The sequence below is a fragment of the Gadus macrocephalus genome, chromosome 5, assembly GCF_031168955.1.
Source record: "Gadus macrocephalus chromosome 5, ASM3116895v1".
Lineage (NCBI taxonomy): Eukaryota > Metazoa > Chordata > Actinopteri > Gadiformes > Gadidae > Gadus > Gadus macrocephalus.
Window position 1 is genome coordinate 7,527,996 of NC_082386.1, and position 18,477 is coordinate 7,546,472.

At 45.5% G+C, this 18,477-nt stretch overlaps 1 protein-coding gene and 1 long non-coding RNA gene across 2 annotated transcripts; one reads left to right on the plus strand and one right to left on the minus strand.

The window, feature by feature from the left end:
• The first annotated feature begins 150 nt into the window (after positions 1–150).
• On the plus strand, positions 151–5,866 carry LOC132457671 (uncharacterized). Its single transcript, XR_009525739.1, has 2 exons — positions 151–256; positions 1,763–5,866. It is a non-coding gene; the product is annotated as an uncharacterized LOC132457671 (long non-coding RNA).
• Positions 5,623–17,881, minus strand: nol10 (nucleolar protein 10). Its single transcript, XM_060051946.1, has 21 exons — positions 17,704–17,881; positions 17,532–17,577; positions 17,318–17,416; positions 17,079–17,156; positions 16,950–16,987; positions 16,653–16,789; positions 16,432–16,497; positions 16,166–16,226; positions 15,740–15,825; positions 15,364–15,442; positions 14,650–14,799; positions 14,249–14,315; positions 13,304–13,356; positions 12,129–12,255; positions 10,182–10,261; positions 9,947–10,045; positions 9,569–9,661; positions 8,643–8,810; positions 7,978–8,297; positions 7,021–7,123; positions 5,623–6,209 (listed from the first exon to the last, which is right to left on the minus strand). The coding sequence occupies exons 1-21, from the start codon at positions 17,767–17,769 to the stop codon at positions 5,994–5,996; spliced, it is 2,232 nt and encodes a 743-aa protein (XP_059907929.1). The 5' UTR covers positions 17,770–17,881; the 3' UTR covers positions 5,623–5,993.
• Between the last annotated feature and the right edge of the window lie 596 nt (positions 17,882–18,477).

Sequence of the window (18,477 nt, forward strand, 5' to 3'; positions counted from 1 at the left end):
ATAAAAAGGGGGTTTAAAAACATCTAAGAGCGGGAGCTAAAGGTTTTTTTTACAAAGAAAATGTTAAGACCTTTTTTAGAGCAATCAGTGGATTGTGGATATAACATTCACTTGCAATTGCAAAGCAGAAATCACTCTGACTCACTTTGTGTTTTCATGGGAGTTGACCAACTAATGAGTTCCGCTTCACTATAAAATGTAATCTGGACACCGTGGAAAGAGCGGTATATTTGAACTGGGACATCTGCTTGGAAGGGTAAGCATACGTTTCATTCTTGGCTCGCTAGACTCTAGATTCAACCTGAACAATATTTAACTTAAAGCTGAGGGCTTTAACCAGTCTGAAGGGAACAAGCTATCAATGATCACTGTTTTGATTGTTTTGTTTTTTTGTTTTGTTTTGTTTTGTTTTGTCTTGTTTTTGTTTTATTTATTTCTTATTGCTTATGTTTATTTATTTATTTATTTTTTTCCACAATGTCTTGTTTTTTAAAAAATGTATGATGACTATATGCTCTGTAAGGTGACCTTGGGTGTCTTGAAAGGCGCCTCTAAATGAAATGTATTATTATTATTATTATTATTATTCGTCTACTAAGGCTGCATTCTAATATGACGAAAGCATTCATTCCAGAAGGAATCAAATAATAATGATTTGACCGATGTGGTCCAGTGACACATCTGGAATTTAAATCCTGTGCATAGCTTTAGTTTAAAGTAGCAGCCACTGGATTGAAAGTGTCACAAGGACCAAATATCTGTGGGCTTAACTGAAATTATTTTCCACGACCTCAGCCATAGTCTCAAAAAAACAAGAAAAGCAATGGCCAGAGAATCAAGCAAAGCCATAAGAGAACAAAAGGTACAAATTATTCTTTCAGATTGTATGTTTTGTACGTTTTTTTATGAAATTGCTTCATACCAAACATCAATCAGATCAGTAGAAAATCAACAAGGTCGCAGTACCACAGACAGTCGTCACCATAATGGTGCCTATTTGGTATATGTACTGCATAGTATATACAAGGACCCCCAAGACCATCTCTCTCTCTCTCTCTCTAATGGAATTTCTGTTATGCCCCCCCTCCCCCAAGTTTCCAAAGGCCCAATAACAAACATGATTGAATTTGTCATCGTCTGCCCACATCCTACACTCTGTGTGTGTGTGTGTGCGCGTGCGTGCGTGCGTGCGTGCGTGCGTGCGTGCGTGCGTGCGTGCGTGCGTGCGTGCGTGCGTGCGTGCGTGCGTGCGTGTTCTTAAAAAACTAATAGAAAAGCCTCCTTCTCACAGTTTTCATTAATCAATGGGAGTAAAAGAAGAGTAAGTCATTGTTTGGACGCCATTTCCATTAATTGAAACCCAAGTTTTGCAACCTGTGCCAAATTCAACAATACCTCAATTTTTGTTGATGGCCGTCATCGGGAACACATGTTTATAATTCCATGTATGTCCAACCCTAAAACGGTGACTATGGTGATTAGGTGGTTGTTTTATAAGCTGAACAATAGTTTTAAAGTCAAACAACAATAAGAGCTGAACAGAATATCAGTTGGTGGGCCCAGATGCTACTGATCAGACCGGAAATCTGAAAGTTTCTCTTCTGGGCTGCAAGCCAATATGAGCAGATGGCCCAAGTTTGCTTCCTGTGTGTGTTTGTGGGCGTGTGTTTGTGTGGTGGGGTGTGTGTTAGGGGGGACTAATTTGCTAGGGGGGCTTTGCATTAACCCTTCCTGATTCTTTCCCCGCCTTTTCTCCTGTAAGGTCAGACCATGTGACCCAGAAAGCCTTTGACTGGGAAAGCTCTTAACGAGCCTTTGAGTACACTGATCGTTTCATCAGCTTCAAACTCACAGCTTTACAGTAGTGACTACACCCACAAGCCCACTGACGCTGAAGAAAACCTTGAACTGAGAGGTTAGGAATGGGCCAGACACAAATGCGAAGGCAGGAACTATTTCATAATGTATTTTCTACAAACCCCAAATAGTTATTTTATTGTTATGTTATTTTTCTAGGTAGTGTTTAAGTAGGCTATTTCCTCTAAACAAAAAACCAAAAAAAAACTATGATTGGAGATAAGTGGGTTATCTGCTGTATTTGTGTATAAATAAAACCTTTAGTTTAGAATGACAAGTACCCTACAAGATAGTCTAGTTATACATTCCTAAATATCGTTCGTGAGACTCTGTGCTCTTCCTATGCAGGTCCTCCTCTGTGAACTGAGCCAGGGTTTCCCCGAATGCCCGAGGCCCACTGCCAGCGGGCCGGTCCCCCACCACCCCTTCACTCCTCCCCCTTCTATCGAGGTTGACTTGCTCTGACTAAGCTCGCCCAACGACGTGGACAGCAAAATGTGGTCTTTATCATTTTTTTTTTCTTTTGGCCCGGGACTGCTTTTGTGCCCGTCTGCGGTTCCCTCTGTGCTCGCCCCAGAACGGCTTACATCAGCACATTTCACTGCTTTGATCCCATGTGGATGGAAAAAAAAGAGACGGGGAGAAAAAAGTGAATCCGTTTTTTTTCTCCCTCCCGCTTCTTTCTATGCCTTTCAGCACTGACACATCATCATAGCCCTGTGGCGTCAAGCGGGACACTTGGAGAGATGTGTTAGACAGACAGTGAACCCGTTGCACATTTGATGAGGTAACACCAATAATACTATCAGTACTGATTCTCATGACGACAAAGGTAGGCTCATTTCATATCGTGCCGATTCACAATTTCCAGACATCTCCAACTTGAGTGTGATTGATTGGACATTTGGGGATGTTTTGCTGCCCTTTTGTGGAGCTTTAAAACATCCACAAATATAGACAACATATGACCTCTTGGCACACGGTCGATTCATATTCTCTGGAACTTCCTTAGGAAGTTGGAGGAGGGAAATGGAAAAGGCAGGTGTTTCCAGCACATGTGCACGTATGCTTTTTCCTGCATGTGTAGATGAATGTCAGTGACTTTTGTCACAAGCAAGGGATCCAAATCTGGTGGTTAGGATCCCACTCGTTCAGGTAACCCATTCCGTGTCATGGGACGACCTCTGAGGAGGCTGGAGGGGATTCATCTCCTCCAGGCCCGTCTGTCTGACCCACTGCACCCTCACCCTGCTCCCCGTCTGTCTGTCTGACCCACTGCACCCTCACCCTGCTCCCCGGCTGTCTGTCTGACTCACTGCACCCTCACCCTGCTCCCCGGCTGTCTGTCTGACCCACTGCACCCTCACCCTGCTGTCTGTCTGACCCACTGCACCCTCACCCTGCTCCCCGGCTGTCTGTCTGACCCACTGCACCCTCACCCTGCTGTCTGTCTGACCCACTGCCCCCTCACCCTGCTGTCTGTCTGACCCACTGCACCCTCACCCTGCTCCCCGGCTGTCTGTCAGTGGCCCCGGGAGCTGGGTTCCAATGTGATCCCTATAGTCCTACAGTATGTGACGGGAGGGTTGAGACAGACCACTGCGCACATGAATTTGCCTTAGTAGAGAGGGGGAGAAAGTGAGATTTTGAAACTATACAACCCAAGATAATCCTCTTTGCTCCCGACTTCCCCGTTTCTCCGCCGTTGAAAAGTGTTATTCATTCACAGGTATGATTGACAGGCAAGGTGGAATACCCCAACCAATCAGGGAAGCGAAGCCCTGATTGGGCACAAATGAGCCGGGAGTGGTCCAAGATCAAAATGGACTCATACAGATGCATTTCACTCACTGATAGCTGAGGCATGGCTATGCCATTTCTCACAAATGCGAAGTTGCATATCCATGCATCAGATAATGTCATACTATAATATCCTGCACAAATATATTTAAAGATGAATAATGTCTAGTAATGTAATGTGGGGAATGAATGTGACATAGTAGACACAATAAAAATGGTTGTACCTTCCATGTGCCAACACAGACTGAAAAGGACAGCCAATAGAAAATGATTCAAATCATGACTCTGAACTTTCATGAACGCACATCGAGTGATAAAGGGAAATCTTTCTCCCAAGTGTTGAAAGAGAAAGTTGTAAATAGGCTCCATTTTACTGAGCCTTCCCGACCTTGAAAAAATAAAACCGGTATATATAACGAGTAAACCACAGACGCAAGCCGCTGTGGATGAAAACAGGAACATTGGCGTCACATGCCTCGGCGCCCGAGGTCTTTGACAAGCCCAGCCACCCACCCATGGAACTCCACACAATGATCCATGGAAAGGGAGACATTTCCTGTGTGCTGTAATCGTTTGCTCCTAACTCTTTGGCTTGGGGGTAGTGTGCAGGCAGGCCACCATAATATATCACTGTTGTCCTACCCTAGATGTTCATTGTCTCATAGTCCGTCTTTCCCAGAATTCCTTGGCTGGACATAGCCAGTGTGTAATAACTCGCTGAGAACAACTGCAATGAGATATGATTTATGAGTCATCTGAAAGAATGCCATTCTACATTTATTATTGGAGAATGGAATAACCTGAGCCGAGTTTAGTAGAAGTAGATTGAATTCGGATAGGATTCATTTATTGACTAATCATGTAACTCATGTACAAAATGTTCTTCAATACTAATTACATTTAATAGGCCAAAATGTCAGATGTTGATAAATATAAATAAATATCTCCAAGGATTTTTGCATGACATGGATTTGATTAATTTGTAATTATTTTTAAACACCACAATAACTCAAATGTTAATTTCCGATAAATGTTTCGTTATAAATACGCATGAAAAGGATTTGATACAATCTTATAATTTCTGCCGATTTGCCGAAGGAAAGAAAATACAAATAACCCACAAATCTTCCCCAGCAATCGAGGCCTAGGGCCCTTAATTGCTCCATCAGTCTAACCATCTAACGCTATGAGGAATATCAAATAGCAATCCCTTGTTCTCGTCTGTTTATGTCCTTGTTTTTTGTGCAATGGGAAGTGGCAACATTGGTTGAGCCACTTCCTGTGGTCTAAATCGAGGTTGTCACGGCGAGGCCGAGGCATATTGAATTCAGAAAGGAGGCGAGTTGACTGGAAAACATTCATTACTTCAACAGTGGCTGGTGACACTTGGCCAAAATAAAGGCCATTTGTTTTGACTGCAGACTGATGGCAAATAGGTCAGGGTGACTTCAGAGGCACAATAGAGTGAGCCGGGCCGGGGTTCTGTGGCCTCCTCAGCAACAATCCACTTTATCTGAGGGACTAAACCCTTGCCGCTCACTCTACTTATCATTACATTGGCAATCTTGGAATACTCTTCAATTGGTTCATGTCATGCCTACAAACTGGAAACTATTCAGTTCAGATGTGCAATCTCTCCCATCCTCCCCTGCCCCCCTTTCATCTACAGGGTTCCCAGAGGGTCAATTCTAGGTCCGGAAATTCATGTTTCCGTCTTTGCTGACGATACACAGCTGTACCTCTCACTGAAATGTCCCAAAAACGTACTTATGCAAATTTACAATCCAATGAATTTTGCCCCCAGACAATATAAATATGTTTCAAACAAATGTTCTAATTTTCTTTTGTAGATTATTATGAGCGTTTTTTTGACTAAAACACTGCATTCTTGGTTGTAGTTGGGCTATTTGTGCTTGGACATAAGGATATATATGTATGAGAATTTGAAATAAGGCAAATTACACATTTGTAACAAATAAAATAGTTTATAGTTCAGGCCTACTGTTGTTCAGCTGGTACCCTCACCGTATACTGTAATAAACAATATAAAAAACTAAACACAAAATAAAAGTAAAATACCTGACACACACACACACACACACACACACACACACACACACACACACACACACACACACACACACACACACACACACACACACACACACACACACACACACACACACACACACACACACACACACACACACACACACACACAATTACCAGGCTGGGCGCTGAACAGCGGAGCTGGAGACAGATCCCCCGCTCCCAATCCTCACGTTGCGTGCGTCTAAAACCCCCGTCCTCTGAGCAGGATCCAGACACTTGCCTTCTCAATAGTGGCCCCCTCCCCGGCCCCCTCCTCCGCCGCCACCACCACCACCACCTCTCCCTCTTCCACCCCGTCCTCCCCCACCTCCCCGTCCTCCGCGGCCCCAGCCCCGGGGTCGCCCCCGGGCGCTGCTCAGGTGGCTGGCCGGGCGGCGCAGCGCCTTCCGCTCCTGGTGGTGCTCTCGCTCCGCCTGCCGCTGCTTCGACTGCTCCTCCGACTGACCCCGCGGGGGGGAGAGAGACAGACACAGCAGCCACGTTAGTACCAGGGATCAGGCGCCAATGCGGCTGCTCGCAGTGCACCAAGCACGTGAACCGCTAAACGCAACGCAATCCCGTTAAGGGGGGGGGTCATCGGGTTATGAGTGTCCACAATGGCTTTGGAGTGCTTTAGAGCAGGAGCCAAAAATGGATAGGAACTGCTTTGCAGTTGCTTTGCAGTTCCTATCCAAATGTTCTTCTTAGGTAATCTCTCTAAGATTGATTCTTAGTATTGGGGATACGATGACTTGAGGAAATAAAAAGGAGTAAAATGCAATGGAGAAACTGCATCTTATTCCTAGTCCTGCTAGGGACTGATTATAGTCATAGCTGGTGTGGTTAAATACAGAGCTAGAAGCCATTGGGGCTAGAAGATTGGCATGGAAACCTCAGTCATCAATTATGAAAGCACACAGTTACACAGTTATTGGATCGGGTTTACTCCCACACCGTGATGACGTGTCTAAGTGAATCCCCTTTTTCAGCCCGATGAGATTTAGTAAAGATTTGTATCGGGCTGATAGTTCTAGGTAATTGGGGGGAGTTGGCAGTACTGTATAGATATCGGTATCAGCCCAGAAATCAGAACCGTGCGACTCCGGTGGTGGAGTCCCAATAATCCTCCTAGTCTGTGAGCCCCGAGCTAACGTAGCTTAGCGACAACCGGGTCGGGTCACTAGGCCGTGATGCCTCTCAGTTGGGCCGGTGAAGTCACACTCGAGTGTTGGGCCTTGTTGAATTAAAAAAAGAAAACAAGAGAGGACCCACCTTTTTGAGGGTGAAGGTGACCTGTTTGCTGCCCACTGCAGAGTCCTCCATGTTGCTGGTCCCAGAGTGCTCCTCCATCTTCAGCCGGTCCTCCAGAGAAGCCCTGGTGACGGGGACAGAGTCCGTTAGACGTATTGATCCTTCACCATGATAGCGTTCAGAAATACAAGCCAATGTTTACTTGAACTGCGGGACATGTTGATAACACGACCGGCATGCTATCGATCAATCACGTGACCGTTGTATCGCAACAGTTTTGTTTTTGATGCAAACTTCCTCGAAAGAGTGATCGCCTGTTTTTAGTGAAGGAACAGGGTAACAACCTCAAAAACGAAAGTCTCCAAAACACGGACGTATTAAATAATGCCCAACCACTATCTTATCCACCTCATCTGCAAACTGTCCTTCGCTACACTATTTAACACTTAAAAATCAAACATAATTGACACCTCTAAAATACATTTTGATGAAAATACAGAGTATACGCTCATATTCACTGGCTAAATGTGATTAAGGGTTGAATCTCAATTATATAAGATGTAGCATACTGTAGTCGCGTTGTAAATCAAACTTAACACGATTTCGTTGGTCTGTATTTTCTCTTGGTATGTCGTATGCTTTTTCCATTTCCTATGTTCGACTATGTGTCCGTGATGTAAAATGACCGTAACTTGCCTAACCTTAGCTGCTCTTTAGAGTCTGTCAGAGACGCAGACAATACGGGCCTGAAGGAACCTTTGAGTTACTTGAAAAGTGGTTTCATGGCACTAAATATGTAGAAGGATTTTTTTTTGTCATTAATCGATATGGTTGTTACGTAATATATGCACCTAGTACACACACACACACACACACACACACACACACACACACACACACACACACACACACACACACACACACACACACACACACACACACACACACACACACACACACACACACACACGGACTCACTTCTTGAGCTTCTGCGTGTGGCCCACGTCGCCGAAGCTGCGGAACTCCTCCCCGGCCCGGATCTGGAAGAAGCGGGGCTGGCCCCCCCTGGCGGGCCCCCCCGCCCCGCGGTCCGAGGCCGCGCCGCCCCTGCCGCCCCCGACCAGGGTGGCGTTGCGGTCGCCCTGCTTCCTGTCCTGCAGGCGCTTCTCGCGCTCCTCAAAGTACATCTGCCGCCGCTGCTCCCGCACCTCCTCCACCCAGCTCTTGTCGTCGTCAGAGCTCTCGTCCGAGCTGCCCCTCCCCTCCGGCTCCTCCTCCTCGCCGCCGTCCTCCTCTGCCTGCAGGGGGGGGGGGGGGTTACGCGCGGCTTAAAAGGACCGAAGGCCGAGCCGGAACCGGAGTGAGGGGTCGTCCCCCCGTCGTGTGCCCCCGTTCTGAGACGGCTCGAGGAGCAGAGTGCAGATCTATACCGTCAGGGCGTATACGGAAATCGCAGAGATAGCATCTAACGCAGACCCTTGCATGAACTACCACCGACAAAAGGGATGCATTGAAATGTGATCCCCCCGCGTCGGTCACGCTGCCGTCGACGGTCTTTAAGATCGTACGGTTCTCTTGTGTTGGCGCATCCACCTCACTCGGACTGGCTGGAGAAATGGGGGAAAACAATGGTGTCGGTGTACCTGGGCGGCCTGCTCCGCCATCTGCCGTAGCTTCTTCTTCCTCTTCTGCTCCACCTTGGAGACGATGGGGTTGAGCAGGCGGTAGTCCTCGCTCTGCTCGTCCACCTGGAAGTCGGGGTTCTCGAACATCACCTTGAAGCGGTCGTCGCCCAGGATGCTGGGGATGTCCTGCGGAGGGCGGGGGGGGGGGGGGTCGCGGTTAAGAGGAGCCAAAGGTCATGGGAAACCCGCTGGACACGCACGGGGCCTGAGGGCACAACCTGGCAACCTGGAATCAGCCTCTGACTGAACACTAAGGATATACTTTTTTTTTCAGGATATACTTCAAATTCAGACATTACAATTTTTCTTTTTTAAGTTCTATGCGTGGGTCAGAATACATTAGGGCCCAGATCTGATAGCCCGGGGTACCCATTCTGAGCTTCTGTCCCGCAGCATATCAGTCTAATGGCCTCCCCTGTCCCTGTGTGACCATCCTGTATGATTATTGTCCGTCATACAGTCAGAAGAAAATATTATAACGCTGAATGGAATTTGATCCACGGGACAACGTGGTGAAACAGGTTACAAACTCAACACCTTTGTTTTCGTATTCTTTTTTACGCCCAACAAACGAGCCTGCTAAGCGTTGACGATAAGCTCGTGGTTCCTCCTTCGTTGGCCTTGAGCCAATGAAGGCTCAGCCCCGGCCGGGACGCTCCACCGACCCCGGGAGGTCAGCGGAGGTCTTCGGCTCACTCTTTCGGCTATTATTCTATCTGAAGTAACGGGGAACGGCCTTGGTGGCCGATAAGGAGCCAGGAATTTATCTCTCTGGGAACTGTGTACAAAACATGACTGGGCCTTTTGTCCCTCTACGTGTGTCTCAGGGGACAGACTCTCTCTTCGGCCCTGCAGCCACGCAGGCCTGCGCCCCACCCACGCACCTTGCCCTTCTTCTTCCTGGCAGTCAGCTCGGCCTGGTCGTCTCCTTCCTCCATCAGCTTGAGAGCCAGCTGCTTGTTCACCTTGGGCAGCTTCTGCTCCGAGACACACACACACACGCACACGCACGCACACACACACAGTTTATTTTAGAGCCCTTCAAAAACAACAACAGTTGACCAAGGTGCTGTACAATTCAACTATGTAGTTATAAAAAACAAACCAATAAACAATTAAATCCACAAAAAAGGCACAAGCACAGGATGTAAATGTATACACGTTATGCATTGAAGTTAGATCGAGTTAGCCATCTCGGTGTGTTTGCCGGCCTACGGTAGTGGTGGTCATGGAAAGAGAACATTGCTGAATCAATGACTCACCTGGATCTGCACTCGCTGGGCCCGGGACTCCTCGATCTTCTGTCGGATCTTGTCCTTGCGGTACTCGTCGTAGGCAAACGGGTTTGCCATGGTTTTGACCTGAAAGGGTAGAAGGACATGCTTGTCAAACACATTTTTATTGCCCATATGCAGGCCTCCGGACATGTCTCTTCATCTCGGATGATAAAAAATAAAACGCTAAAAGTGAATGTTTGAATAGTATTGGCTGGCATACCTTGTGGTACAGTCTCATGTCCATGAAGTAGCCATGCATGTAGGCCTTCAGGAGCGAGGAACCCACCAGGTGACCCAGACCTTGTGCAACCAAACAACGACATTTGGCATTAATACCGCACTACCGCAGCCCGGGCCACATGCATTCACGGCACACACGTTAAACAATGACAGCTTTAACTTCCAAAGAACACTTCACAACTGTGTGGTTTGAATTGAGCTGTACTCAGGAAGGGTATTAAGGGTGCACAGTAGGAATGCAGCTCAAAGTCTCTTTGTGGACGGCCTCAACTCACTGGGGTGGCGGTCGCATTAGGTTCCATCGGACCAGTGTTAAACCTGCTCGACCGTGTTCAAAGCATTCACGGCGTGAAACACACTGTTAAATGGTACGTGAAATAAAAGAAACTGAAATCAAAGACGCACTCTGTGTGTGTGTGTGTGTGTGTGTGTGTGTGTGTGTGTGTGTGTGTGTGTGTGTGTGTGTGTGTGTGTGTGTGTGTGTGTGTGTGTGTGTGTGTGTGTGTGTGTGTGTGTGTGTGTGTGTGCGGCCGCTAAGCGGGGGCTCTCCCATCCCCCGACAGCTTCTGTGCTACGTAACAAGGAGGCCGCAGTTCACAGCTGCCGTAACGCGACCCCTCCCCTAACCAACGGCTCATTTTCTTCCCCCTACAGGCTGATTTATGGGTCGGTTCGGTGTGCAAAGGTGGGGCACGGTTCGCGTTTCGACTGCCAGAAGTGGGCGTGATCCGGACTGAGCCGTATTCCTTCGTGGGGGTACCAAGACATCTGAAATGGCGCCGGCAAGTTCGAGCTACGCACGCTGTTGGTCGGTCAACAGAATCATCACTTCCGTGCGACAGGGGGATAATAACGAGCAAACACATTACCCGCAAGGTATTTTCTGAACGGCGAAAGCTTTGTTTCTTGAAGAAATGTCACGCAAAAGTTTGACGTCCTTCTTGGATGCCTTACATTGTAGCTTGCATTGTAGCTTGTCGCGTTTTTCTTTTTCCTTTGATTTATTATCAGGCTACACTGCGTCGGTATGCCATGAGGTCACGAGGGTTACGTAGCTCGCGGCTATCTCCATACGGCTTAAACCCCGCCCCACCATAAGGGTACTGTGGGTGGTGGAAACGGCTATACCGCACCTTCACTACTGGGCTGAGGCGTGCTGGGCCGAATCGTACCCGCTGGTGGAAAAGCGCCATTACACAACGTACATCGATTCATTGGCCTGGTCCGGGGTGAATCAACTGCATTATGCTGCACAACTAAAGGGCCTCACCCTCCATAATCCATGCAATAAACGACTAGGGATGGGTATCGTGGCCAATTTCCTAAATCGATTCAATTTCGATTCATAAGGGTCTGAATCAATTAATCACGATTCGATTCAATCTGCTCTTAAATAATGAAAATGCCTCAACTGTGTTACAAAATACAATTGTACTTTGTTTTTGCTCTTCACCTTAAACAACAGGTTTTAAGTGCAAACTTGTAAATTGGACAGTTTAAACTTAAGCAGTTAACAAAACTGTCTCAAATCTCAAAAGTGCAATTCTGAAATTAGAAAGGAATTGCAAGTGATGGTGTACTTGAACTACAAGATTCCATCATTGCAAATTTCATTAAGGCATTGTTTATTAAAGTGCAAAACAAATAATACCAAAAAAATAACTTAAAAAAAAATCGAACTCATGCCCTATGAATGGATATTGCAAAACGTAAATGAAACCGATCCAAAATAAAAAAATTTTAACCCAGCCATCTAAACGACCATTAATAATCTGAACGATCCGGTGAAAGGACTTAATCGATGTACAGATCGGAGCGCATGTAAGGACGTATATGTAGAGATCTATGTGTGGTGCGGGTGGGGGGCTGCATAGGTGTACAAACAGGACGCATGTACAGGTGCACGCGCGCATGTCTGTGTCTGTACCCAGGTTCTCCAGGTCCTTCTGCGTGACAAACTTGTAGTCGTCGTAGACGGTGCTCTCGGGACTCTCCTCCAGCTCCTCGGTCAGGTTGTCCAGGAAGGAGCACCATCGAGGAGCGGGACCCAGGGACTGAAGAGGGAGACACACAAACACATGCGTCAGTGTGGAGCCCCGGAGCTTTGGGGCGGCGTGTGTGACGAGAGCAGCGACACCGAATCAATGCCGAATCACACACACACACACGGGCAGATGTCAACAAAAAGGTATTCTGATTCCACATTCTTTATTTTCCTAATTCTAAGGGGGTTCAAATACCTACGTGTTTTGGTAGCCTTAACAAGCTAACCATTGGTACATGCGTTATCTCAAATGACCGGAACAGTTTCTAATGATGCGGTCAGTTACCATAGAAGAGACAAAAAGTCTAATCGAAAAAGATTCAAAAGATTCTTTAGGCGTCTGGTTGTGTAGATACGAAAATGTTCATGTTGTTGGCATGAGGCCAGATGCTACTGCCAAGGCAACCCACGTTGCTTCCTTGTAATCATTGATGGAAAAAAAAGGACAATAGCGTTCTGGGTGAACAACCCAACCGTCTCTCCTGGCTTCACTAGAACATAGTTTACCGGTAGCATTTGTCAAAACTACTCCCTCGCACACATTCTGCCGAAGAACATTTGGCTCGAATGAACCTGCCTCGAATACTAACGACGGCCTCATCTTAAGAAATCAATGTGCATCTGTCAGCACAAAGTTTGTGAACAACATATGAATGAATCGCCTTACTTCCCAAAAGAGGCAGATTTACTATGCTTTGATTACCCAGAGCGGTATTATCCTTTTAAAGTAAGGAAACACAGAAACACTCGGTAGCTGACGAGAGCTGCAGCTTGAGGGGAGAGAGAACAACAGTTGCGCGGAAGACAGATATTTTAACACTGTTTCTTATTTTACCAACCTACGGCGCCAAGAGGGACCGCCGACAACGCAAGACTATTTCTCAATTTCTCAAGAGTAGCTGATTACGAAATTTACGCCTACACACGGCAGTTTACCAGCCACCCACACACACGTGGGACTGCACGGACGGTCAACCAACTCACCCTCTGCTCCACTCCCTTTTCTGGGAGCACTCCTTGCACCTTGTACCTGCTGTGTGAGGTATGCAGCAACTCACCGGGATGTAGAAGGTGTTCATCTTGGGGTCCTCATTGGCTGTGAAGAGCATGCCTGGAGGCGGGGGGGGGGGGGGGACAGGTTAAGGGCGGTCACAGGGCGAGGTGTAAGAAGGAGCAGCTTTTTCTTTGACCTCACCTTTTGTTCCAGGGGAGATTTACATTTACATTTGGGGCATTTAGCAGACGCTTTTATCCAAAGCGACTTACAATAGTACATGGGAGATGACATGATGAGCTGTCGGAATTGAACGGCGGACCGCACCGATTCCACTTTCAAGTACTTGCATTTGGGTACTATTGACTGATAACGAGTACCGATGTGAATACTTAATAATACCCTTACAGTTTAAAAAACACGCGCTTCTCTGGGAGAGAGGGGGGCGTAGGTGTCATCGCCATGGTTACGGCCCACAGCAGCTTTGTCTAACTTTTTTAGTACCGTGGTTGTGTATGAGCATTATAATGAGCGATGTCATGTATGAAATGCTCCACACACACAATGTAGCAATAGCCTATAGGAGTCCGGGAGTCCTCGGATGCGGGTATTAATAAATTGCTGCTCAGACGGAGCTTCATCCTCCACACCCTAGCGTTAAAATATGCATGTCCGGGTAAGTGGTATCGGGTGGTATCTGAGAAGTTTTACGAGTACATCAGCACAGTATCGTGCCCTAGTCAGAGTACTGGTATCGGTATGGAGGAAATCCATTCATAGAGAGCAACGCTCGTGAGTGAACGATTCTTGAAATAGGAGACGAGGGATACTATAGCCTTTAGGTATGCATTCTGCTCTCGATGGCGCTCTCTAGTGGCCAAGCCCCAGACACGGGCTAATACAAGTTACATGTGTAATAATGTTCTTTCAATCTTGCGAATCATCCTTCTGGTACCTGTAATAATAATCCCAATAGTCTACTCCCTAACGGTAATAACGTTTCTCTCACCTGATTGTGGGTAGACGCAAACATCATTGATGTTGGTCTGTGGCTCAATGGAGGAGAACATCTTTCCCTAGGGGCCCATTGAACAATTGTTAAGATAAAAAAACAACACAGTGCTAACTCTCTCCGTGCAGATTAGGGTTAGCATTCAACAAGTTGCTTTCAAGATATAAAATAGCCTTTATATGCAGGTGTCTGCTTCTGATGGCCTAGAATAGAGCCGTTATTATCTTGCTTTTCTCAACAAACATGTTTACTCAAGTTGCAACAGCTAAAGCCTGCCTCTCTGATAACAGCCAGAAGGCCAGGTCGTTTACAAAAGCAGTCTGGGGATACAGCCCAAAACAATTGAATTTCATCACGTGACGACCACATGTGTAAGGCTTATAAAAACCAAGTCTCACGGTGTCCTTGTTCCACATCTTGATAATCTTGGAGTCAGCAGACACGACCAGGTCCAACGGCCCGTGGAAATTTATGGACTTGATGGGCAAGTTGTAGAAGTGGTCTTTGACCAACAGGGGGCGACTTGAGCGCAGGTCATACAGCAGCACCTACAAGAACAGACCAATGAGCAAGGATGAGCAATGATGATCAGTTGGTCCTCTAAACCTGTTCCTCTAAACCTCTGAACAGCTCAGATTGGCATGAGACGTTGGGTTTGACAGGTGTTGGGAAACCAACGGCGGTTGTGACTTTATAGGACATGGCTGACAAATAAACATTTATTAATGCCTCATTTTTAGGCCTTGTGTCTCCTTCAGTGTCTTGGTCTCGATCACTCCTAAGGTGACTGTCTTTATCTCTCTCCTGACTAGAAGAGGTGAACACTTAAATGATTTGGCTGTGAATGTTAAATAATCCCAGTAGGGTTGCCAGGTTTGGCAGTATTTGAGGTAAATGCGCAATCTATTCCTAACCTTTTTCATTATTATGATGATTCATTCTAATTTAACATTTTTAAAAAGCAATCGAGTTGTTATGCATTTATTCTCGAATAGTAATGAAGTGTTGTACTGGTAAAAGAGGGAATGGACCAAATGGAGCATTTCAAATACATCTCCCCTTTATTGCACCAATGTAGATAATGTAAAGTATTCAAAGCAGGTAAACTGTACCTGTCCAGTACTGGTGCCGACTGCCATCATCAGGGAACCGTTAAATTTGAGAGCGCTCACGGATGGTAAGCCTTGAACGCTGGTGAGAGAAGTCCAATTCAAAATGTTCAGTGTCAGGAGTAAAAGCTTGGATGACAAAATAAATTGTTATTTTAAAATTATTGATATTGCTTCACTTGATGACGTGAAATGGTTTGAAAGATTATTAAGAACGTTTAGATGTATTACAGCTTTATTAAAAAAAAAAGATGTTTATACACGTTTTCAGCAGAATTCCCCAAATCAATTTGCATCTGTGGACCTCCTTTGGACCCAAGCTTTTCTCCCTCATCCCTTGAAGACCAACAGACCAAACATGACATCGGCGCCGACTCACTCTGTTCCCTGGGTTACGCTGCTCAGGGCACAGTCCAGCAGGCCCACTCGGTGTCTGATGCGAGGGTCCCAGCACTCCACCTTACCCTGGTGGAGACGGAGAACACCAAGGCCGAAAAGAGAGAAGCCGGTACAAGAATGAGCTCACAGAAACACACGTACACATTTGAGACAGACAGGAAACCTCTAAAAGACAATACCACAAGGCAGAAATACACCTGGAATGTCATTTTCCAAAGATCAGTAAATGAACCCCCCCTCACATCCCATCATCTTAAGGGAGTTCTTTATTCCTGACCTCTGTGGTCCTAGGGTTAGGGGGTGTCAGAAATAAATGTCCTGTTAAGCCCTTTGAGACTTAGCCCTTTGGGCTATACAAATACAATTTAAAGAATGGTTGGCTTCTCATTCATCACAAGGCACTCACCTCAATGGTTCCCGCAGCCAACAAGTGATGGACGGGGTTGATGTCACACACATTGTGCTCCCTTTAAGAATAGAAAAGGTAGAACGGGGTTGTCACCCCTGATACAAAAAAATACAGAGCTGCCATACAATTAGGCTGTTCATAAATATGCTTTCAACTGCTTTATGGTTAACTAGACGAGACCCTCCATCCACGCCTCTTTGAAAATACAGCCACCAAAGATTTCCACAAAATCATTAATGGGGTGAACCTTACAAAATACTCACACGGCATCGGTCTGAAGAGAGTTCAGGAAGCGGCCCTGCTCCAGATTCAGTCGGAATATCTCTGAGCTGAAAAGAGACATCGGGGGCTTATTAAAACTGAAATCAAAACAAACTAAACCTGCCTTAGCTGATGTGGTGCAGCCAATCGCGAAGAAAATAAACCGCAAATAATAAGTGCAACCCTCGTTTAATTCGTTGTCTCTAAAAGGGCATATTCTTACCTGGCACCTACAAAAAAAAGGTCACAAGAGGGATAGTGATAGGAAAAGTCCCGTCCGAACTTGGGAATGCGAGTCTTGTAGTAGTGTCCATGCTGGGAATGGAATTCCACATAGCGGTCCAAGTGCAGCATCACCATCTTTACGGATACAATTTAAATTAGATGCCAGACTCTATAGAAGCAGATGTATCCTTTGCCAAAAAAAATGCATGGATACACAGACAGGACTTCCACCCTCCCAATGATATAAACACACTCACAACTGACATAAATTATGGCTAGTGCCCCCTTTGCTTACCTTAGAATAGTCATCAGACAGGATGTCAAAAGCCACAACTTGAAGGGAGAGGAAATACATGTATTTCAATAACTAGGCAGTATGTTCATGTGATTTACAGATGTTCTGCACTGATGGCCATCAACTTACCTTCAGAATCCAAGCAGCGTTCAAATTTCAATGACAAATGGTAGGTGTCGTAGCAGCGTATCCTAGGTTTGTATGTGCCTGAAACCGATGGAAAAAAGGAGGGAATTGTTAAAAAAAAAAAACGTACACCATTATCTACAGGTCTCTGTGTATGTTTGGTTGATAAAAGCCAAACATAATATGTCGTCATCATCAGTACCACAAAGGCCGAGGCATATAGACAAACCCAATTCGGTTACCTGCTGCCAAGATATATTGCCCATCCCGTGACACTTTGATAGAGGTCGCCACAGTCGGCATCTCAAAGTCCTGGATGAGCTCAATTCTGCGCTGAACGTCTGAGGTGAAAAAAAAAAAAAATATCCGACATTAATAGGTTGCCTTTGGAAAGTGGTTGTCAATGTTAGTTTGCTGATATATTCTCTGTGTGTATGAGATGTAACAGAAACTTACCAACATCTTTATTTTGCAGCTGTCTCTTTTTCCGATCTGTGAGCCACTGTAAGAAGAGTGTTTGGTTAGGTTAACGTTAGTTAACGTTGAATTCACAGAACCACATGTAGTTCATCTTGTGGCTATCCAAGACTACATTAAATCAAGTTTTCAAAAGTGTCGGGGTGCTTACCTCTGGCAGAGATTTTCCATAGCTTAAATTATAAATCTTAACGTCATTCACGCTAGATATCTGCATTTTTGATAGCGAATAAGAGTCTCGTTACACATAACAGTGAATGATTCCCATGCCGAAAGAATCCACGTTGCTACACAAGAGCAAAACAGGAAGTAGTAACGCACTTGGCCAAACTGGTCCGTGTGGAAATATGCTGCAATGACTAAGTTCCGGCTTCCAAATTAACTTTAAAAAGCTGTACATATCGTATACCACATTTACATTTATATTTTCTGTCATTAAAAAATAACCATTACATTAAGATCAATGTCAATTTTTACATATGTTGAACTGTTTAATAGGGTGAGGTTTTAAGTGTTCCTTTAGCGCCAGTGGTTCCCTTGACTTTACCATTAATTAAGGCCATTGTGGACCTCCTCATATGCAAACAGTAAAAAAATATGAATGCAATTGCAGATGCCAAAAATTAGTGTGAACGCACGCTTTATACTCAAGTATTACTGCAAGAAGACAACTGCTCTACCTCCTGAGCTAAGCCGACTATTAACTAATTAACACAAAACATGAATATAAATCATTACCATGCAAAACACATGATTTTTTAAGAATAACATGCCATTATACTCTATTTAATGAACCATATTATGATAAAAATATATTTATTTTCCATTATCTATATAAATGTTTATGTTATCATGAATTGGTATATTTAAGAAATAAAATCCCAGGTACCTCCTGCAGTACCCTCGCGTAACCAGTGGTGCGCGA

What these genes read in the sequence shown, in the direction of transcription:
- nol10 (XM_060051946.1), bottom strand. Translation starts at nt 17,769, where the DNA reads ATGCAGATATCTAGCGTGAATGACGTTAAGATTTATAATTTAAGCTAT. An exon ending in TTGCGTCTACCCACAATCAG is followed by an intron (nt 13,357 to 14,248) that starts GTGAGAGAAACG and finishes CCCCGCCTCCAG; the next exon opens with GCATGCTCTTCACAGCCAAT. An exon ending in CACACGCAGAAGCTCAAGAA is followed by an intron (nt 7,124 to 7,977) that starts GTGAGTCCGTGT and finishes CCCCGTCACCAG; the next exon opens with GGCTTCTCTGGAGGACCGGC.